Raw genomic sequence first — 23796 nt, 5'->3', positions numbered from 1 at the left:
CCTGTATTGTTGTTCTGTCACCCCTGTATGTTGTTCTGTCACCACTGTATTGTTGTTCTGTCACCCCTGTATGTTGTTCTCTCACACCTGTATGTTGTTCTGTCACCACTGTATTGTTGTTGTTCTGTCACCACTGTATGTTGTTCTGTCACCACTGTATGTTGTTCTGTCACCACTGTATTGTTGTTCTGTCACACCTGTATTGTTGTTCTGTCACCACTGTATGTTGTTCTGCCACCCCTGTATGTTGTTCTGTCACCCCTGTATTGTTGTTCTGTCACCCTTGTATTGTTGTTCTGTCACACCTGTATTGTTGTTCTGTCACCACTGTATTGTTGTTCTGTCACACCTGTATTGTTGTTCTGTCACCCCTGTATTGTTGTTCTGTCACACCTGTATTGTTGTTCTGTCACCACTGTATTGTTGTTCTGTCACCCTTGTATGTTGTTCTCTCACACCTGTATTGTTGTTCTGTCACCCCTGTATGTTGTTCTGTCACCACTGTATTGTTGTTCTGTCACCCCTGTATGTTGTTCTCTCACACCTGTATTGTTGTTCTGTCACCCCTGTATGTTGTTCTGTCACCACTGTATTGTTGTTCTGTCACCCCTGTATGTTGTTCTCTCACACCTGTATGTTGTTCTGTCACCACTGTATGTTGTTCTGTCACCACTGTATTGTTGTTCTGTCACCCCTGTATGTTGTTCTCTCACACCTGTATGTTGTTAAGTACGTTTATTTAAAGGGATAAAATCATTAGAACATTTTACGTCATTTTTTATGGAAACTGATTCCAGTGTTTAAAATACGTCACAAAATCACAGGAAAAGCATCATCTCATTTTACAGCCCACAGTGAAAATGTATTTTAGCAGCAGTCAATGACTAAATGATACATCTATTGTAATACCAGAGCCAAGTTAAAGGGGTATTCCCATCTCACACAATGGGGCATATCGCTAGTATATGCCCCCATTGTCTGATAGGGGGCATAGAGGTTGGACCCACACCTACACTGAGAACGGAGCGGGAAAGGTGGAGGAGGAGGACCCCGGGTTTTCCAGGGTGCAGCCACCACCAAGCGCACTCCTCATTGGATTGAATGGGAGCCCACCGCGCTTGTGCGGTCACGGCTCCCATTCATTTCTTTGTGACCGATGGAAATAGCTGAGCCAGTGCTCGGCTATTTTCAGGGGCCCCATACAAATAAAAGGAGGGAGGCTGCACATGCGCCATGCACCCTCCACAATCTTCAGGGGACCGTTCTCCATCAGACCATGGAGGCATATCCTAGCGATATGCCCCCATTGTCTGAGATGGGAATAACCCCTTTAAAGGGGTTGTCCCATGAAAAATATACTAAAAAATATACTTCAAACCAGCACCTGGATCTGAATACTTTTGTAACGCCATGTAATTAAAAATGTAGTATAGCTACTGAGTTATTCAATGAAATCCATCTGTATAGCGCCACCTGCTGTTTGTTCTTTTTCTAATTTCTCTGTCCACCTCTGTCAAGTGGACGCACATGCTCAGGCATACTGGGAGTGTAGTTTTGCAACAGCTGGAGGGCCGCAGGTTGGGCATCCCTGGGATAACCCCCTCTAAGTAAGGCAAGATGGTGGACACCGAGCCATGAGCAAACTTGACCTTACTCTGAGCTTATCTTCTGTGGTTTCTCACTGTAGACATAGCAGATGCCAGGAGGTTTCTGCTGCAGCAGTCTGTCTCTCAGCTGGAGGTCGATTGGATCTAACATCAGTGGAAAGGAGAGGGAGATGTCCTAAAGTGGATGTCCGAAAAGACATTACTTATTTTTTATGGCTTTTCTGTCATTTCTAGATTTTATACCCAGTAGTGGACAGTTTATATTTAGGATAAATGAGTGAGCACAAATGCTTGGGCAATGGGATCCCCACACACTGGTATGTGTGTAACATTAGCGTCCCTGATTCTTGTACTTGCTACACCAGCGTGCCTGGAAATCTGCCAAAACGTATAAGCATGCAGCATTATGGGCTGTACATAAAATGCTTAGGGCTGTGTCTCCATGTCAAACTCAGCACTCATCATCGAAATGTGTTCCTACACACGACCTTAAATATGGAAACCCTATTTTTGTAGGTATCTGTTACAGATTGCTATTTTCACGGTGCTTCTCAGTTTTACATCCCTACCAAAGTACAAGGGTCAAAACAGGACCAAGTTATAGGATGTGGACGAAGCATGGAGGATTATTCTTTATGGCAACAAGCATAAAATGAGCAGAAAATATAAGCCAGAGTGGTTTTGCTGGCTTGTGGTGCTTTAGTTTGGTATGGCTATGTGCGAAGAAGAAAAAAGTGTAGTGGGATAAGGCACCAGTCGCCAATCGTTGTTCAAGATGATATTCTTGTATTAGGATTGTGACCACGTGGTTTGGGACCGTACAGGTTCCTTTGTGAGGTCTTATGACAGTCCTGAAACTTGGAGTAGCAATTCTAATAAAGAATATCATCTTGAAGAAAAAGTGCCTGATCCCTCAACCAAAGACCTCTTCTTCCTGATTGGAGTTCCCTCCAGAGGGGGTAGGCATTGGACGTGGCTGTCATATGGACCTGCTGGCACATCGGAGGCACCTACACAGCTTTAGTTTTGGATTTATGCTTTGGATCCTCTAATAAATACTCATCGAATTTCCATAGGTAACTCTATGATGTGTGGACATGCCCTTAATTTTTGTGTGAGGGTGCTACTTGATGACTTGTTCGGCTGGGTTCACACTGTGCTTTAGTCCTCGGCAGGTCTTTTCAGTGAGGTATATGACTGAATACTCGAAAACTGTGTTCAAGTGTTCACCATGATGGGTCCGTTGACTTCAATGGATCAAACTGAGTTGAAAGGATTCATATTTGGGATCCATTTGTCCTGTTTTTTGTTTGTTTCCTGTGTGGTAGACTACACTACTCTGGTGAAAAAGCCGAAAACAAGCAGAAAGCAGGGGAAATGGAGAGCATTTCACCTTTTCAAGCCAAGTTACCTGTTGGAGTATGCATATGAATACCATTTCTGGTTATTCAGACATATACCTGTGATGGAAAGCCCTGCAGAGGGCTAAAACATAATGTTTAGACTCTTTAGTAGAGCCTAGGAGGGGAGAGTGAGAGGAGGAGTGGTTGTGTTAGTGGCAATGATAGGGCTGGTAGCTCTTACGGTGGCAGTCCAAACTCTAGCGCTCCCTGGGCCGTGCAGTGTTGGGAGGGTGCACCATTTCTTCCCATGGGACATACCCTGTACTCTTGGGGTCTCCTGCCTGACGATGCTAGAGTGCCCAACCTATTTTCAGGCAAGACTGCCAGTGAACTATTTGCTGCCTATAAATAACCAATAGGGTTTCACAGTGCACAAATAACATGAGAATACTTTTAGCATTTGAGTACGTAGGTAATAAATCACAGTATTTAACTCTTTAGCAATGATCCTCTGGGTCACTGCACTAGCACATTATTATGGGTATTAATATGTAGTTATTATTTTTAGTTTGTGGGCACAGTTATGTCTGAAATTTCGTAATTGACACAGTATTTTTTTGCCACTTCCGGTCCTTGCTTTCCTCACCTCCTTCTAAGTACCACCAGGTTTTTGCTTACTCTTTGCTTCTCCTTTCTTTCAGGCATTCTCCTCCATTCTATCCAACTGCAGCCTCTCTCCTCTTCACTGCCTTTCTGTCTTTCTCTCTGCTCTTCTGTCAGGCTCTTCCCCTTCCTTCTGGTCCTTCTGTTTTCTTTCCCTTCTTCTCCTGCAGCTTCTCCTGAAGGTTCCTTTCAGCCACCACTTGCTCCTCTCGCTGGCCTCAGGTCTAGACACCATCAAAGGGATGGGGGCAGACTGAATTGTTCCTTTTCAGTCACTCTACAATTCTGTAAGGCTCTGCCCATTCCTTATGGTCCTTCAGTCTTATTTTCCTTTCTTCTCCTGCAGCTTCTCTTGAAGGTTCCCTTTGGCAACCACTTGCTCCTCTCGCTGGCCTCAGGTCTAGACACCGTCAAAGGAGTGGGGGCAGAACTGAATTGTACCTTTTCAGTCAGCAGTCGGTGACAGGGACGCAGTCAGCTGGAGGAGATGCCAGGCTGGAGCAGATCTGAACACTGGCTCCTCCTACAGCTCTTGGCCACATAAGCAGCAGGAGAATATCGGGAAGAGGGACGGGAAGACTTATCATTGACACGACTGTAGGTGGAGCTCTACTTCGGCCTGGCATAAAACAGCAGCAGCCCACTTTACAGCGGCGCACTGGGAACTTGCCCAACTAGGGCAGATTCCAAGTCTAGGCCTGGTTCGGTTCGTATTGAAGCAGCAGCAAGTGACCCAATGTTTCTGCTCAGGATATCTCAGCTTATAACATAAAACTGGTGACAGATCCTCTTTAAAGGTGTTATCCCAAAATGAATGTAAAAAACTAAAATCATGTATCATATAGTACATGACAATCTCTTTCTAACAAAGGTAGAACCAGCCCTGTACCTCACATGGATCCAGAGATTTCCTAACTTATTGCTCCAATTGCTCTGCTAGCTGGCACTTCAGAGGCCATGTCCTTTCTACTGCAGCTGAGGACAGTTAAAGGATGGAACTGAGCATGTACATCCACCTCAGTGAGGTGTACCCGGAAATAAAATAAAAAAAAGGACAAACAGCAGGTGGCGCTATACATATGTCATTGAATAGCTCACTGGCTATACTACATTACATGCAATTACAAAAGTATTCAGATCCAGGTGCTGGTTTGAAAACTGGAGAATATTATTTGGGGACATCTCCTTTAAGGCTTCAGCTGGTGGTGTAATCTTATTTATGTGCCAGGGTTTTTTGTGTAATCTGTTATAATATATTTTTGCTTAGTGTTTTGCCCCCCAGACCCTTCACAACATGACAAAGTGCACACGTGACCACATTCCTATCATCTGTTACAGGTACGGCTACTGGAACCGTCCCGACCTCCGTTTTATCCTATTCTGATTACATATCCAGACCTGAGGAGCATAACAGCGTTTTGAGGTTTGATAAAGGCGAGAAGGAGAAGATGTGCCGGGTGGTTGTAATAGATGATTCCTTGTATGAGGAGGCAGAGTCCTTTAATGTCACGCTCAGCATGCCTATGGGAGGAAGACTTGGATCTGAGTTCCCTTCTACTCAGGTTGTGATTTTACCGGACAAGGATGACGGTAAGGACTTTTATTTTTATTACAGGGATTGTGTCACTATAATTTGGTCTCCAGGTTAAAACCATGCATTAACATATATCCTGTTTTTCTAATCGGCTTTTATTTTCTGATTGTAAATTTTTTATTCTATTTGACATGATGATGGGGGCGGATATCTAACCTGAGCTGTTCTTAACGGTGTTTAGAGATATGCGTTATAGCAGCCACATAGGCCATAGACACAACTGAGCAGAGTTGTTCATAGACTTCTATAGGAAAGTTTTATAGACATCATCTGTGTAGAGGCCATTGTACAGGGAGGGGGAGTACATCAGCTGTGACCATCACCTATTCTGAATAGTGAATTCTGTGTTATGTATTGAGAGGTCATTGTGCAGAGAGGGGTATAGATACCACTTTTTTTAGATTGTGGATACTGTGTTTTCTATAATTGTAATCCTGCCTGGGATTATAATTAAATGACTGCTGAAAAGTGATAGCTGCAGAACTTGAAAGTGTTTGCATATTATTATGTCCAGTGGCTAATTAGAAAACTACAAGATTTTAGGATTTCTATTTAAATGGTAACTTAGCAATGAAAAAATAAATCAAAAAAATTCTTTAAAAAGGGTAATAAGTAATTTTTTGATGACGCAGTCCTGTTAAAGGAATTAATACAAAAAGTACATGCTGAAGTGTACAGTACAGCACACCATTTGTCCCGGGCTATAACTCATTCCCAGTGACGTAATCGATGGAATATAACGATGATCTCTATACCCCTTAGTCATGTCTCCTATAACACCTTCCATAGCTGCACTTGATATACATTAGAGAACAGACTCCTTGCACCCATTGCTGGAAGAATACAAGCTGGTAGTGGCAGTGTTATGGTCTGGGGAATGTGGCCTTCCCTGTGCCCACTCATCCATGTTGAAGGCACTGTCAACTGATTTGGGTATGAGTCCATCCTTGCAGATCATGTACACCCATACGTGCTGACTGTCTTCCCTGGGGCGGACTCGATCTTTTAGTCGGCTAGAATTGACCAAGACTTTCAAGTACTTCCCCGGCCCCCAAATTCCCGAGACTTAAACCCAATTGAGCATCTATGGGACCACCTCAATCATAGTGTTCACTTTATGGATCCTCCCTCACGCTCCCTCCAGCAGCTGTGGGATGCACTGCAGTCAGCATGGCACCAGATACCTGTGACCACCTACCAGGACCTTATCGAGACACTCCCAGCCTGTCTAGCTCTTCAGCTTAGAAAAAAAGATGCCTTAAAGGGGTTTTCCAACCTTCTGGACTTTTTAACTGTTGCCAGCAGCATGTTGTGCCTATTGAAAAAAACATACTCCCCTACTCTCCGCCACTCCATTTCATTCAGCAGTTTTCCAATCCTGGCCGGAGATCACATCCAACACTGCAGTCAATGACTGGCTTCAGCGGTGATGTGTCCCCAAGCAGCACATGACTCACCAGTGACATGCGACTTGGGAACACGTCACTGCTGAGGCCAGTCATTGGCTGCAGCAGTGCACAGGAGCACATCTGAAAGTTTACAGACCAGGGATCGGAGGTTTTCTGAACAGAGCCAGGGAGTCGGAAGGGGCAGGGAGCAGGTGACTATCATTTTTTCAATAGGTACAACATGCTGTTTGCAACAGTTAAAAAGTCCTATAGGTTGTAAAAAGGTGTTTAAAGGGGTCACTGCGCTCGGGCAAACGCTGTGTCCTATTCAATATTTACCTGCTCGCCCTTGTAGTGGAGGAGCAGTGTAATTACAACTGCTCTTCCCAATTACACTGCACCTCTGCTACAATGAAGATGGGGCACAGGTAAATACTGAAGAGGATGCAGCGTTCGCATGACTGCCACGACCCCTTCATACAGCTGATTGGCAGGGGTGCTGGGGGTCAGTACCTAGAGATCTGACATGCTCATCAATATTATGACCCTGCAGAACCTCTTTAAGGTGCCGATAAACATTAGACACATGTCGACCAAACATCTAATGTTTATTAGGATGTCCTGACTACCCCCTGATGGCAGATGTCGGGGGGAGGAAGAATTAGGCCACTGAATTTCAACATGCCCTATTCTTTGTTTTCCCCATTGAGAACACATGCATGCTCCAACAAGCAAAGCATGCATGTGTATGGGGGTTGCGAGGAAATAGGTGTGACCACCATTAGAGATGCTTTTAACATGGACAGACACATAATGTATTCATTTCAATACTTATACACTAGGGGACACTATTTATCTGTGGAGGAAAGGAGTTTCAGACAGTAATACAGGAAAAGCTTCTTTACAGTTAGCGCAGGCTATGGAATGTCCTCCCTTAAGAGGTAGTAATGGCAGATACTACGATGACATTCAAACATGTCCTAGATGCTTATCTAAAGCCAAAGGGGGTTGGAATGGTTAGAAGGTTTAGAAATGTTCAGTGTATATTGGATCTGAAAATGGCTGAACTTAAAGGATGTATTATTTTTTTTAACCTAAGTAACTACAGAATAGTAGACATAATACAGTGTAAACTTCATTTACACATCTACAGGTGTTTAATGTAGTTGACGCATTTTTCTATAGACCCCATTAATCATCTGACCATCTGTAAAGTTCTGCAGACTCCGATGACGTGAAGGCTAACCAACTCTCAGGAATACTAAGTTATTTTTTCATTACTTTTTTCTTTTCAACCAAACTCCCACCAAGGCCTTACTGTAAGTCAGCACATTGCTGGAACCAAAAGGAGAGGGAATTCCTCGGAGGAGCTGGCACTTGAAAGCTCCGTCAGTGCAGGCTCATTACTCAATGACAAAATACATTGCACAGCTCATTAGAGCAGAACTGTGGAGTGGACACCAAAACCCACACACTCGTTTGTAGAGTATATACCAGGGTGGACTGCCCACTTTTCAATGAATTGTCATTATGATAGACAAACATTTGTGAGCAGGGCTAATGTGTGCGAAGCAGTGTCCTCCATAGCACGGTGATGAGTGATGACCTGGAGAACGTTAGAGTCATCCATCTCTGGTGTATTGAGGACAGGTTAGACATTCAAAGGGAACAGAAGGCCTGGAGAGGTGAGAACCAGGGGAAAATAAAACCCAAACAGGTTTTCCCAAATAGCTTTCCATCTTTAGAATTTTACACCCATCGTACCTCAAGATAGAGGCCTCGGTCAGGCCTCGTTCACCTGCCAGAACTCCACTTCACAGCCGGATCTCCTAAATGGAGATGTGAACGAGGCCTTACTTCTCTTTACCTTGGGAGTTCCTACGAGCACATTTGCGGCCCTCAACATTTGGTTAGAACTTTTTAAGGCCGGCTTTGTTGATAAATTAGTAAAATATCTTAAGAGGAACTTGTCAGGAGCTTCATGCTGAAACTCCCAAGAAGAATGGACAGCGGATGGCAACAGCTAGAGAGCCACCGGTTGTAGACCATTGGTTCAGCAGAAATGGACAGCAGAGCCATAAACCAGTGGAGGTTCCTTGTCTGTGAACACTGCTAATGATACGGCCACAAGGAGTGGATCTTCTGTGGGTTCGCCATTGATTTTATCCTATGCATTGCAAAGGGTGAAATCCACAGTATAAATCTGCATCATAATTTGACTGGCGGATTTATAATCTGCACTGCCGATTTTTTTTTTGATTTTTTTGCAGCGTGGGGATGAGATTTCTTAAAATCTCATCCAGTTTGCTGCTACTGTAATCTGCAGCGTATACATCCCATGAGCATGTCCCCTAATACTGCACCACCCCACTGTCCAGAGCAGCTGAAGTTCTATAGACCTCCAAACTCACAATGCTATACAGTGCACACTAAACTTGTTAAAGGGAGCCCATCATATTGAACTGCTGTGCAGTCGGTGGGCAGTATTTACCGATTCGTAATTTTTCACATCAGCAATTGTTCATTTTTGGCATAGGGGTTATACCTAGTAAATGACTGACAGGCTTCCCTTCATAAGCATGCATACAGATATAACTGCCAATCACTGATAGGGACCGCCCACTGGACTCCAAAGCCCTGAATGAGCAGAGATTTATACTAATTAATTACAAGTAATAGTGAACCTTTTCCCACTACAAGGGTCCATTCACACGTCCGCAGTGTTTTGCGGATCCGCAAAACATCGGGCCAGCACCCCAATGGAAATGTCTATTCTTGTCCGCAGCTGAATAGGACATGTTCTATTTTGCGGACTGGAACTTCGGGGGCCGCGCACCGGAAATGCGGATGCGGAGAGCACACTGTGTGCTGTTCGCATCTTTTCCGGCCCCATTGAAAATGAATGTATCCGCATCTATTCCGCATAATTGTGGAACCGATCCAGACCCATTCAACGGACGTGTGAATGTGTTCAGGTCCTCCTGTTCTATAATAGGCTGGCAGTAGATTGCACAGCATGTTTAACGTGACAGGTTCCCTTTAAGGAGGAGCTGTCACCTCTCCTGACATGTCTGTTTTAGTAAATAAATGTATTCTTCATGTAATAATAATTCTGGAGCATCTATTCTTATGACTTTTTGCTGTGCCGTTCCTCTATTATTCCTGATGGAAGTTTACTAGCTGGGGGAGAGGCTGTCCCTGCGCAGTGTTACACTGTCCAATCAGTGCTGCCAAGTGGTAGACTGTGCATGCCCCCCCCCCCCCCTCCCCAACTGGTAACATCCCATTTGGCAATTCATTCATTCACTTCTAGCAGGAATAATAGAGGAACAGCACAACATAGGATTATGTGGAAAAAATGCTCCAGCATTGTTAATGCATGGGGAATGTAAGCGTTTACTAAAACAGGGAGGTCAGGAGAGGGGACAGCTCCTCTTTAAAGGGAATCTATCATCACTTACCAGTAGGTGAAACCGTTGGCCACAATATATCAGTCTGATGATATATTTTGTATCTCCACGCCTGGCTCTAAAGTCTTGCAGGTGCGCGTTCGGCACCTGCGCAGTTACGGGATGGAGATTGCCCATCTACCCAGTTGTCTCCATCCCTTTACTGCGTATGTGCTCCACCAACTTTATAGCCAGGAATAAATATGGCCTGTCTGTCACAGCGGCGACGGCGCATCATAGGAGGGGTCTCTGGGTGCAACAGTATTACCCACTGTTTCACCCAGGAGGTAGTTTGCATATCCTAAAAAGCCCTTTTTCTACAGATTGCACATATGGAGACACCAGATATGGTATATGACTAGCCTCTGATCTACACGCAGCTTTGCTCTTGCCAGGGTATTTAGATACAGGGCTAGGACTGCAAACTGAACCTTTGCCCCGGGTGAAAGAAATCCCAGCTTCCATAGATAGATGTAATGCTAAACTTAATAGAAAGTTAACATACTCTGGTCACAGGCAGTTTTTATCTGCAGGTACACACATATTGGCGGGGAAGGTATGTACTAGGTCATAGTGTATGGGTTCCATAGGCCTCTAGTTACACCAGTCGCTTTTCTTTATCATACTCCGGTATAGACGATAATGGCTGAAATATTCTGTTTGCCTAATCATGTTCTGGAAGAGCGCTCTGTGTAGCCATCCATGTATCCACCCGAGCAATCAATTCCTAATGTGACACGTTATCCTCGCTCCCTGAGCTCCAGACCCTTCTTATCCCCCAGCGGTAGAGATAAAGTATGAACCAGCAGCCATCATTGTAATATGACAGCTACAAAATACCCCAAAAATATATTCTAAAAAGTAACCAGATATCAAAACAAAGCAAAGCAATGCTCAAACATCAACTTGGCACGAAACGCGCCTTGTGAGATTAGGAGCAGAGACCAAGAAGGGAGAGGAAGCAAGATAGTGGAGCAAGCTCCATTAACATTTTTGGTCGAGCTGTCACCGCCGCCTTCAATAGGTGGAACTGAGCCAAAGAAAATGAACCTGCACGCACCGCCGTTGGCAAACTCTGCTAAACTGGGGGAACCCAAGGACAGTTTTTTTCAGGCAGATCCGAAGTAACGTTTGTTACATGAGTTGTAGCATCAAGGAAAACAAATGCCATTCATTTGGCTGCAGCACTGGGATATTTCAGAATAAAAAGCTGTCTTAAGCCTCCGCAGTTGCCTCCCTGCAGTCCTCGCGCCCCACCTTCTGCCGCTTCGCCATTTTGTGCGAGCGGCTGCCAGTTCCCTTAGAACACAATAGACAGATTTTGCTGCCTCAATAGCAATGAATAATACGAGCGGCTGCATAGATTGTTCAGCAGGGGCAGCGACCTCGAATGCAGAGTATAAAATATACAAAGGAGGGCTGCTTTTGTATGTACATTAATATGTGCAGGATTTTTATGTATATTTATATTAAGCACAATAAAAAATTAAATAAATAAATAGATTCAAAATTCTATTCCACAGTCTCTTAAAGGGCATCTGTCAGCAGTTTTGTACCTATGACATCGGACTGACCTGTTACATGTGCACGTGGCAGCTGAAGGCGTCTGTGTTGGTCCCATGTTCATATGTGTCCGCATTGCTAAGAATAATGATGTTTTTATATATGCAAATGAAAATCTAAGAGCAATGGGGGCGTTACCATTACACCTAGAGGCTCCGCTGTCTTTGCAACTGCTGTTCCCTGTGCACTTTGATGTGATAATTTTTAAACTGCTTGGTCCTGTCAATCAAAGTGGAGAGAGGAAGTGGAGCCTCTAGGTGTAACGGCAACGCCCCCATTGCTCCTGGAGGCTCATTTGTATATAGTAAGATATTTTTCTCATATGAACATGCGTCCAGCACAGGTGCCTTCAGCTGCCAAGCGCAGATATAACAGGTCAGCCATTTTCATAGGTATATATCTGCTGACAGATGCCCTTTAATTCTACGGCTACTTTTATGTAGTCCCCTCGGAGTAGGGCTGCAGCCATCAATTATTTTAGTAATCAAGTATTCTGCCGATTAATCCAACGCCATTACACCCAGGGGCTCTGCTCTCTCTGCAACTGCCGTGACCTCTCCACTTTGATTGACAGGGCCAAGCAGTGTAAACATCATCACTCCTGGCCTGCTGGCACACCAACAGGTCAACCAGTTTCATAGGTACAAAACTGCTGACAGATGCCCTTTAAGCTTCATGCATACAGCCGTATTTTGGTCCATAAACATCGGATCCACCAAATAAGGATGCCCTTCATCTGCATTCCGCATTTCTCTCACTCCCATCAATAGAAAGGACTATTCTCGTCTGCAATATGGACAGGAATAGGACATGTGCTCTAATTTGAAGAGCAGCCACACGGATTGTCAAGAAACACAGATGTGTGCATGGCCCCATAGATATGAATGGGTCAGTGTGCTATCCACGAATAATGCAGACAGCACGCAGATGAAAAACATGGGGGTGTGTATGATACCTTAGTTATATTTTTTCTCTGGGAAAGCTGGGATAACAACTAATACGAGGTTTATTAGGACATGGCTATATGTGGTCGGTTCGCTGCACATTTTCTGCAGAGAAAAATCCTCATTTGACCGGCCAGTATTTAGCAAATGTGGCCCCAGTAAATAAAAACATTAGGGGATATTGCCTGGTAAGGTTGATCATGCTGAGTAATGTGATACCTTTCTTTTTTTATAGGTTGTACTGCAGCAGAGAGATCTTTGGTTTTATATTTATGCAAATGAGCAATTTTAAAGGGTTTCTACCACTAGATTTGGTCCTATTTAGCTGACTGACACTAGCGATGTGCTAGTGTCAGCAGTCCATAACAGTGTTCTTACTTATCATCTGTCTGCTGCCGTTCACCTTAAAAACTTACTTTTATCGATATGCTAATGAGCCCCTAGGTGCTATGTGGGCGTCATTAGCACCTAGAGGGCTCCAGTCCACTAACCATTTCAGCCGCCCATCGCGTTCCTCCAGCCCACCCGCTCCTGTTGATTGACGTTAAACTTCTCAGTATCTCGTACCAATTCCCGCGCCTGCGCCGTGCGCTTCTGTATTCGGCGCAGGCGCAGTGAGAGAATGCCGCGCTCCTGGTGCCTGCTTCCTCACTGTAACGTAGTTGGCGCCGGCGCCGGGAAAATACAAAAGCGCACGGCGCAGGCGCGGGAATTGGTACGAGATACTGAGAAGTTTCACGTCAATCAACAGGAGCGGGGCGGGCTGGAGAGACGCGATACCTCTAGGTGCTAATGACGCCCACATAGCACCTAGAGGCTCATTAGCATATCTATAAAAGTAAGTTTTTAAGGTGAACGGCAGCAGACAGATGATAAGTAAGAACACTGTTATGGACTGCTGACACTAGCACATCGCTAGTGTCAGTCAGCTAAATAGGACCAAATCTGGTGGTAGAAACCCTTCAAGCACCAGGGGGTTGGCCTGAGCACTTGATGCTGCACTTAAACAATCTTTTGCGGCCCTATTGAAATAAATAGGTCCACATCCATTCTGCAAAAAATTGCTAACTGATCGCTGGGGGCCTGACCCCTGGGATCCCTACCAATCATGAGAACGGTGATCCCATCTCCCCGTCCTGATAGAGCAGCAGACCGAGCATGCTCCCTGCCGCTCCATTCATTCTTTACGGGACTGCCAGATATAGCTGAGTGTTGTAATCTGCTATCTCCAGCAGTGTGATAGAGAATACTTGGCACAACCCCTTTAAATCGGCCCAACAGGCTACCCATGCACACTTTCCGAAAACAAGTCACTGGTGTAAAAATGCTAAGTGTTGCGCACTTTTGTGCCGATAAGCTTACAATGTTGCAAAGACCTATTTTGCAATTTATGAGGCCAGAAGTGCAGGGCGTGATAAATTCCCCTCATTGAGTTGGAGCAGGGTGTCTTTCATGACTGCAAGAATATTTACAGTGGTCCCACTAGATACAATATTAATTGGTTCCAGGACGACCATTGTAGGTAGAGTAATTGGTTCCAAAGCCCAAAAATATAATCCAAGATAAAAGAAAATGAAGATTTAAGAAAAATAAGCAGATAACTGAGACAAGTCCTTACATATCAGAGTCAGGAATAGCTGCTGACTAGCAACTAATGCAGCTATTTTACCAGAGAAGTGGCCTTGATTAGTCGGATCTGAGACGTTGTATGTTGAGTCTGGTTTCAACTTACGATGGGTCAGAAAAGATCATTGTATGTTGAAAATATTGTACCCTGAGGCCATTGTATTTTTTCTACAGTATTTTTCACTCTCTTTGGCAGTCAGGGGACGGTCATCTATATAACCCAGAAACTGGTGTCACAAAGTCACAAAGTTTGGTGTATGCCGTTTGGTGATTTTTTGCAGGTTTAGAGCTCCACTCGCCAATTTTCCAACGGTGAGCAAAGCGGACGAGGAGTGGGCAGTGCAAGGGTGGCTATAGGCCCTGCACATAGATTATAGAGGAAGTCTACACCTGCCCCCTTGCTAGTGTAGATTCCCGTTTTGGCACACGGACCTGAACAGATGCAACACAACAAGAAGTGTGGACCTTTTAATAAAAGGGGTTGTCCTGCTTTATTTATATTGATGACCTATCCTCCAGTTATCAATATCAGATCGGAGGGGGTTCAACTCCCAGCACCCCCCCCCAGATCAGTTGCTTGACGAGAAAGCAGTGCTGGCTTCTCTTCATTGTTTACCTGCTCGCCGACGCAACGATGCAGCGATGAGCAGGTATAATTATAACTAAGCTGTCCCATAGAAGTGAATGGGACGGCTGAGATGTAATTACACCTGCTCATCGCTACAGTTGCAATGGCGAGCAGGTAAACAATGAAGAGAAGGTAGCGCTTGTACGAGAGCTGCTTTCTCTTCAAACAGCTGATCGGCAGCACGGCTGGAAGCCGGCCCCCCTCCAATCTGATATTGATAACCTATCCTGAGGATAGGTCCTCAATATAAATAAAGAGGACAACCCCTTTAAGACCAACCTGTAATACACTAGTCTTAATAAATGTTCCCTTAGTCTTTGCAGGAAAGAAGACGCTTCATTGAGTTGCTTTATGTGTACTTTCATTAAAGAGGTTTTCCAGGCTCCTGACATTGATGACCTGTCCTTGGTGAAGGTCCTACACCCCGCACTCCCACAATCACCTTTTCTCTGCAGCCCCTGGAGCTAGAACTAGCACTTAGAATTGAGCAGGAAGCACAGCTCCATTCAAAGTGTAGTGGTCGTGCTGGGTTACTACAGCCCAGGTACCATTGAAGTGAATGGAATCTGAGCTGCAGTTACGGAGCTGTGCTTCCTGTTCCATTCAAAGTGCTAGTTTCAGCTCCTGAAGGGGTTTTCCAGGCTCAATATCAGGAGCTTGGAAAAACCCTTTTAATAACATGCCCAATTTGAACCATTCATAAAAAAGCAGTAATTATAGAAATACACGTGAGGCTAAACATGTAGCATGTCTTTTGGTGTATGTGTACCAAGAAAATCTCTTGACGTGTACGCGGACATGGCCATAAAGTTTAGTTCAAGAATGTGTGCCAAAAGGGTGTCTATACGTTCAGCGGGACTGTTTCAAGTGGTCCCACCAAAAGAAGACACTGAATTTCCTATGATGTGAGCTGGACTTTTCTTGGCATGTATATAAATGATTTTAGAAAGAAACTATTAAATTGTAGAGTTAGACATTATTTTTATTTGTGTCCAGTCTATACATTAGGGCTGTGCTGATCTAGTGACTGTCTGTGAGATCACAGGGAAGAAATAGAGAAGGCAGTAGGATAAAGCCCTTCATGTAGGGGCCTACAATGTCTTATCCCCAGCATCAACCCTGAACCTTCTAGTGGCACCATACAGGAACGGTTCAGTAACCTGCGTGGTGGGGGCTGGTATAGCAATGTACATTTTTTACACACCAGCAGTCTTTCTTACACACCCTTTAAAGATGAAAGAACTTCCGAAGGACGGAGCTAATGTTTGCATTTTTTACGAGCACTCGCTGACTCCATGGCGATGATCCTAGGGTTCTGATATAGTGGTCGGCTCTAAATAACACTGGTTTTCAGTCATTATGTCTGTGCCCTAATCACTTCCACTTGGATTAATTCTTAGAAATTAAAATAGTGCTCCCAACCCAGAGCTTAAATTGGAAAGATTAATATAGCCAAGGTTTTTTTTTAGAAAGCTAAAGGGGTTCTCTTGGATTTAGGTTTTTAAGCCCTCTTGAAGAATAAGAGGGCTTTTCAATCTGTTTCTTATAGATGCCCCTCTATACAGAGCACCGCTCCATGTAGACATTACAGTGGTATTCAAGCCCATACGTATGTATCATGTCTATGAATGGGCAGGTGCCTCTCACCCACACAGTTGTGAGGCCCAAGATTAGCACTTATGGGCTGAATGTCCTCCTTCAACATTGCACTGGTTCTGTAAACATTTCTGCTGTAATTCTTCTTGCACCCAAAGGGCAGTGTCAGGGAATCTGAAGTTTCCTCAGCCTGCCAATCTTGTTACCCTCTAAAGATGAGCAAACTGATTCGGAAATTTGACCTATAGACTCATGCCTTATGGTTGTCCACCGCCTGTCCCCATCCATTTTGAGAGGATCTGCAGATAAGAATGGCATAAAATCCCCAAATCCAGGTGTACACACCTCAGTGGCCCAAGAAGACTGGAAGTGGTCATCGCTGCCAAAGGTGATTCAACTTAGTACTAAGTAAAGGGTCTGAATATGCAGGATATTCATTTTTCGTTTTCAATAAATTAGCAAAACTTTCTAAAATTCTGTTTTCACTTTCTCATTATGATGTATTAAGTCCAGACTTACGGGGGGAAACAAGGCCGCAACAACAAAATATGAGAAAAAGTGAAAGGATCTGAAGACTTTCCGAATGCATTATAAATGTGTAGTTCTAGCCTTTATCCCGGGATTCATTTTGAGTCTTGCTAATTGGAGACCCAGTGGAGGGTCTGCCTCTGCCCTTCTGCTCTCTTAGAAGTGATGAAACTTCTCCTGTCAGCAGGGGAGTTACAATAAATAGATTTGTTCCGCATGGCTCTCCTATTACCAGTATGTGAACATGATCAAGTTCAGTGGAGGGTAAATCAGAAATATACAAATATCCACTAATAGTGCAAACAGGAACAGCAGGACGCACATTTCATGGGTATTTGTAGCTTCACAGCTGCCTTCTGAATTTGAAAGATGTTTCTATTAGTGAAGATTTCAGCAAATGTACAGTCGAGTTACCAATACAAAACTAAGTGCAAAGCTATTTTCTTTTTAATTTTTGAGTCTTTTGTAACACGGTGCCTCAGTCACTACTATATAATATGATGGTTTTCTATGGGCACGACCACACAACGCAGTCATGTTGCGCTTGCGATGTGTCCATCCTTTGGTCAAGTACTGGGAAGCCTGCAGGCCGAAGCTGGCTTTTGTTAAAATAATGAGACCAAACTGTTTAGTTGGTCTGCATTGCTAATGGCCGCATGGACCCTTCAATACGCACAGCCATTAACAATGCAGACAAACAAACCAGTCTGCTCTATATTCGTTAACAAGAGCCAGCTGCATCCAGTAGGTGTTCATTGACATCTATGGGAGAGTTTTCTAGGCATGGTCTGTGACCTTGCAGAGGTCATTGTGCAGTGCAGGGAGGGGGAGTAAATAAGATGTGACAATCACATATTATGAATTATGTATCCTATGTTAGCTATACAGAGGTTTCATTATAATTTTGCCTGTGATGATAATGAGATGACTGCTAAATACGATGTCTCCAGAACAGGAAATGTCATCCTATTATTAGTATGAATGCTCTTTTACACGGGCCGAGAGTCACGCCAATAATTGGTAACAAACATTTGCAGGATGCTATTTCCAGATAATTAGCCTGTGTAAATGTACTGCCAATCACTCGACAGTGGATGATCACACCTTCATGTGGCACCAAAAATCTCCCCCCCTTTGCCATGTAAATTAATGTAATCACAAAAAATTTCCACAGCATTTCAGCCCTGCCAGAAAATGACCTGCTAACTTAATTTCTGTGATCTTCTCATTAGCCCAGGAGAAATGTTGCTTATATTAGAAGAGTAGGCTAGTTGGCTTAAAAGGTAGGAGGAGTGCTTGAAATCATTGTCTTCTTTTGTTAACCATGGGTACTTTCAAGGAAGCATGCGCATTGCATTGCTTTATATTACTGCTGCTTCTAAGATTGCACCTAAACCAACCATGACGGGGGTACTGGTTATTTTGACTCGACCCTTCACCCCCCCTTTATCTTAACTCACCCACCCCACTATAACCTCAGCGTCCCCACCTTAACCCAAATAATGACACAGACACCACATTTTGGATTAATTTGGCCACAGCAGCCTTTTATTAACAAACATACAAAATAACCTTTTTCCAGATACCAACATTACAAATGTTCAGCCCCCCGAAGGGGAGGTCCTTGAAGCCCCAAAACCACTGAATAACCATATTGGGGTGAGCCAACTTACCTCCAGCCATTGACCGCTAGCTCAGAGGCACCCCTGCCAGCTCACCCCAACAATTTAGCCACAGCCACCCACCAACCAATAGGAGTCCAGCCCCCACCATGGGGCCCTCCCATCCTCATCACCTGATAAACTCACCAACTCCAAGGACCTCCCACCGCCCCTGCCGCCGTGACAATTACCCCAACATGCCCTCCAAAGCAACCCTCAAAGTTGCCCAATCCCAACTATATCCGGCAACCCCATGCCCCACCTCTTTTACAAGACCACTGCAGCCACCTGCCACAAAATAAAAAGGGGAAGGGTGGGTGGAAGTTTTTCTTCCTCCACAAAATGGCCCCTCTTACCGGCCGCACACTTCTTTTTAACCCCATATCTCCTCCTCGACCCCCCAAATCCCCCAATCCGTACCCAGGGTCTTCTTAAACCACCCCCCGTCATGGTCACCTCCCCCTAGGCTATAGCCCTCAGTCCGGCTTTTCTTTTGCCGGATTATCAAGAACCTCAAGGAGAGAGATTCAGTTGTTATTAAGAGGGCTCCAGGGCACCTAACAAAGTCCAGCAAGTGCCAATAACATCTCCTAAAGAGGATTTGGCTCTAGGATTGTCACCACCTGTGCAGGTGTGAGTGCATCTTGCATGCACAGTGAGGCGAATGCTTTTGGAGGACAGCCTGGTATCAAGAAGGGCAGGAAAGATGCCACTTCTGTGCAGGACAGACTGACATTCTACAGGAAGTGCAGGGATTGGGCTACAGAGGACTGACGTATAGTTATTCTCTCTTATGAAGCCCCTTCAGACTGTTAAGGACATCTGGAAAAATTATTCTCTAGAGAAGAAAAGATATGTGCCACCATGAGTCCTGTGTCATGCCAACAGTAAAGCATCCTGAGAACATTCACATGGAGGTTTCTTCTCATCCAAGAGAGTGGGCTCACTCACAATTTTGCCTAAGAACATGAATAAAGAATGATATTAAAACATCCTCCAAGATCACCTTCTCCTAATGATCCATGATCAATATTGGGAAGAACAATGCTTTTTTCAGCATGATGGAGCATCATGTCAAAGGGCAAAAGTAATAACTAATTGGCTCTGTGAACAAAGCATTAAAATTTTGGGTCCATGGCCAGGAAACTTCCTAGATCTCAATCTTATTGAGGACTTAAAGTAAATCCTCCAAAAACAGGAACGATAAACAAACACACATAAATTGTGATGTACAACAAGCATTGATTAGGCAAGAATGGATTGCCATCAGTCAGAATTTGGCCCAGAAGCTCATATCCAGCATGCCAGGGTGAACTGCAGATGTCTTGAAAAAGAAGAAGACTGGAAATACTGAGTCTTTGCATAAACTTGATGTATTTGTCAGTAAAAGTAAAAAAGTACTTCAGTATACCATTGAAATATCTGACAAAAAGATCTAAAAACACTGAGGCAGCAAACTTTGTGAAAACCAAAATTTGTGTCAGTGTCAAAAACTTTTAGCCACGACTGTATATTCCCTGAGAGTAGTCAGGAACTTTCATATGGGCCACTCTTAGAGTCAGTTCACAGTGATTCTGCCCCAAGATAGGACATGCTGCTTTATATGCTTCTTTATGACACGCAAGTGCTGCTTCCCATTGGCTGTTTTAAGGCTTTTTTGGAGCTGATTGTCGTTTTGCGGACAAGAATAGGCATTTCTACCATGGGCCGCCCGTTCCGTTCGCGGTCATGTGCATGAGGCCTATGTCAGTGTTCTTAGAAAGTTCCAACATTGCCATTTACATTGAAGAGGTAATACATAGATATAAAAACAAACTGTAATACTAAAATCGCTATATAGAATAAGGACTCATGCACACGACCGTGCCGTTTTTGGCGGTCCGCAAAAAACTGAAGCCGCCCGTGTGCCTTCCGCAATTTGTGGAATGGGACGGACGGCCCATTGTAGACATGCCTACTGAGTAACAGATGCGGAAACCACACGGAGTGTTGTCCGCATCTTTTGCGGCCCTATTTAAGTAAATGGGTCCGCACCCGAGCCGCAAAAACGGCCGCTCAGATGCGGACCACAAAAACGGTCGTGTGCATGAGGCCTATAAAGAAAGTTTCACAGTGATGTAAATTGCAATGTATCCTACTTGAGAACACACGTTTCTGGGGCACACTACTACTATGAGATTGGCATTCTCTGCTCTGGAATTACGGTAGTTTTATTAGTATTTTCCAGAGAACAGACAGGAGAAATAAGCTTTTCATCTGGTAATTATGGAATCCCGGTTATAAATAAGTATAGCCTTTGCTAAGTACAATATAAGTACCGCGCACACATGCCAGTAGGCAATTTTCGAAAGCAAATAATCTTTGTTCTTTTCAAAATCATTATGTTTATTATCTCTCCTTTATTACTGTCAATTATAACGTGGTAGTAAAACAGCCACATAAACTGTGTTTATAGCAAATCTGCAGAAGCTCAGAAAGACGTATATTTACAGGTACCTAAAGGATCACTTGCAAAATGTGCACTTACCGTGCATCTACTACCATACATCTGACAGCTTTGTAAAAATGTATGTAATTGTACTTTTATTGTGCAATTATCATTTGGCAGTCTCCAATTCAATGGTACAAACATCAGCAATGCTGCAAACTTCAAGTCGTTCACAGGCCTCGGAGAGACCCAAGCCACCAGGCAGGCTGCTCAACTGTTGTTTCTGGCATCCTTTTGCCAAAAATTGGAACAGTTTCAGTAGGTCATAGAAGCCAGAAAGTCAAAAAATGTGACAGAACCATGATGTCTGGCTACATTCACATGTCAGTGTTTTGGTCAGTGATTTCCATCAGTGATCGTGAGCCAAAACTAGGAGTGGAGCCTCCATGGACATGAGGTATAAGGGAAAGATCTGCTCCTGTTCTGTGTTTAGAGCCGCACCTGGTTTGGGCTCAAAATCACTGATGGAAATCACTGACCGAACACTGAGTGTGTGAATGAGGCATTAAAGGGGTTGTCTGACCTTGGAGCTGACAATCCTTGGGGTCCTCCCCTGAACTTAAAATACCTCACTCACCTCTCCATGGTCTCACCACTGCTCCATTCGCAGCTGCTTTCGGTCCTCCCAGCAGTCAAAGTGGCTTGAATGCTGCGTTACAGCAGTGATGTAATGTTGAAGCCACTGTTGAACATTGGTTGAAGCTGCGATTGGCCGCAGCGGTCACAGGACCAAGCCGCTTCCTGGTTCTGTGTGGACTGGAAGCGTCCGGAAATGGAGCAATGGCTCTAACCATCTCTTTAGTAAACTCTAATGTGCAGCCATCTTTCACTTTGTAATTTGTGTTAATGACCATCTAATTGTCATGTCCCTTGGATCCTCCTATTTCCCCATAGTGAAGCAGGGAAGATCTCTACACTCTCTACTGCTTCACTACAGGGAGATAGTAGGGTCGGAGGGACACGTCTACCCCCTCCCATGCTAGTTAGATGGGCATTCACGATCTAGAACACAGCACAAACGAGATGACCTGGCTGCAAGCAAATGTACATGACTTCAGAGGAAGTTGAAGAAAGCAGAATGGACAGGGCCACATGAGTGCATTCTGAATCGGGCAACGGGTTGAAGGGGTTAATACAGTACATTATATGGCTGCACTTTCTGGCTATTTGAGACAATAGGTACATAAGATGACTGTATGGCACTTACCAGTATAGCCTTTGTTGATATTCTGTGCTTTCTATATTTCATAAGCCATGCCCCCTTCTTAGGGAAAAGTTCTGTACTGTCCACACAGAGGTCCTGTCCACAAGATGGCTGCTGATGTAAGGTCATGTAACCAGGCAAATCACCTCCATGTGATGTCTCCTCCATTCAGATACACTGCACCTTCGCTAAACCCCCAATAGTGCAAGTGCAGATGGGAGGTGTAGTGTATTTGAATGGAGGAGACATCACCTGGAGGTGATTTTCCTGGTCACATGACCCTTCATCAACAGCCATTTTGTGGACAGCACAAAAGACTTGGCCAAGAAGCATTGGTCAGCAGAATCCAGAAAGTGGCCAACCCCTTTAATTAAGAAAGCTCCACCGATCCAGATTTCAATGCTGGTCCTATTGTCCCGGCAGTTCCGCTTTTGCATTTGTTCAGACGCAGACATGGAGGTCTCCCTCACCCTTCTCTGTATGAAGGGGCTGTCTGGATCTCCTTGTCTGTGTCAGAACTCACTTCTTGCATTCTCCAAGCCTGGAAACAGTCCATGTGCTACATGCTAATGCATATGAGGGACTCCTAGGCTCTGAGAAATAGTCTAACAGGACTCTTTACTGCAAACTTCATCAGCAAGTAGCACATGTGCTGTTTACAAGACTCTCTGCAGGAGAATTCATGTCACGAAAGAAAATCAGCAGCGTATCCACCACACGTAAACATACCCTTGAAGTCTGTTGGTATAAGAGAAATAAATTTCAACTTTTTTATGTAACTGGACAACCCATTTAAAGGCACCGTCTCACAAATACAACTGTTATCCATAGGCTATAGTAGGGCATATGGGTTTCACAGAAGGGTGTGCTCTATCATGCCAGCATTGAATTGCTTGTGGAAAGGGGAATACTTGTGCATACATTGACCATGGGAGAGATGAATGTAGCCACTAGGAGACTGGAATTGGGAGATGAAGTAATGTAGACTTATCAGTAAAAATCTGTTTTATGACTGGAGAGCCTAGGGGTGTAAAGTTTGGTCCGGTTGGTCAATATTGTGTCAGCATACAAGAAACCAAATTAACATTCAACTCCCTCAACCTGGCAACATATATAAAAGATTAATTTCTAATTGTATGAGTTATGCCAAAAATGAACAGAAGATGAAAGGTGCTAAGATCACGGCTCAGCATCTCAGAAGCTAATATAAACCACATCAAACAAACCCTCGCTGGCGTTATTACAAAATCCTTCCTGACTCCTATAATCGCTCTCATTTTGGCATTCTGAATAGAGAAGGATTTTTGTAACTTTCTAAATTCACTTGTTTGCAAAAATCGAAAAATTCTTATTTTTAGAACTTTTATGTAAATAAACTGTAATCAGCATGTAAAAGAAAAGTCGTACAACTTTTGTATAACTGGGTTGGTTTTATTAAACCATTTATTTCACTTTTGTTTTGTTAAAAAGTTGCAAATTATGGCGCATGCCATAGTGGCGACCTAATTTGGAAT

General features: G+C 44.1%; 1 protein-coding gene across 1 annotated transcript in view; it reads left to right on the top strand.

Moving 5' to 3' along the window:
- The window catches only part of FREM2 (FRAS1 related extracellular matrix 2), a 188168-nt gene that overhangs the window by 100801 nt on the left and 63571 nt on the right, over positions 1–23796 (top strand). The window contains 1 exon segment of the mRNA XM_044283639.1: positions 4952–5203. Within this exon segment, the coding sequence (XP_044139574.1) occupies positions 4952–5203 (252 nt within the window).

Source organism: Bufo gargarizans, chromosome 3, assembly GCF_014858855.1.
Source record: "Bufo gargarizans isolate SCDJY-AF-19 chromosome 3, ASM1485885v1, whole genome shotgun sequence".
In the NCBI taxonomy this organism is placed as follows: domain Eukaryota; kingdom Metazoa; phylum Chordata; class Amphibia; order Anura; family Bufonidae; genus Bufo; species Bufo gargarizans.
This window is presented reverse-complemented; position numbering and strand designations above follow the sequence as displayed.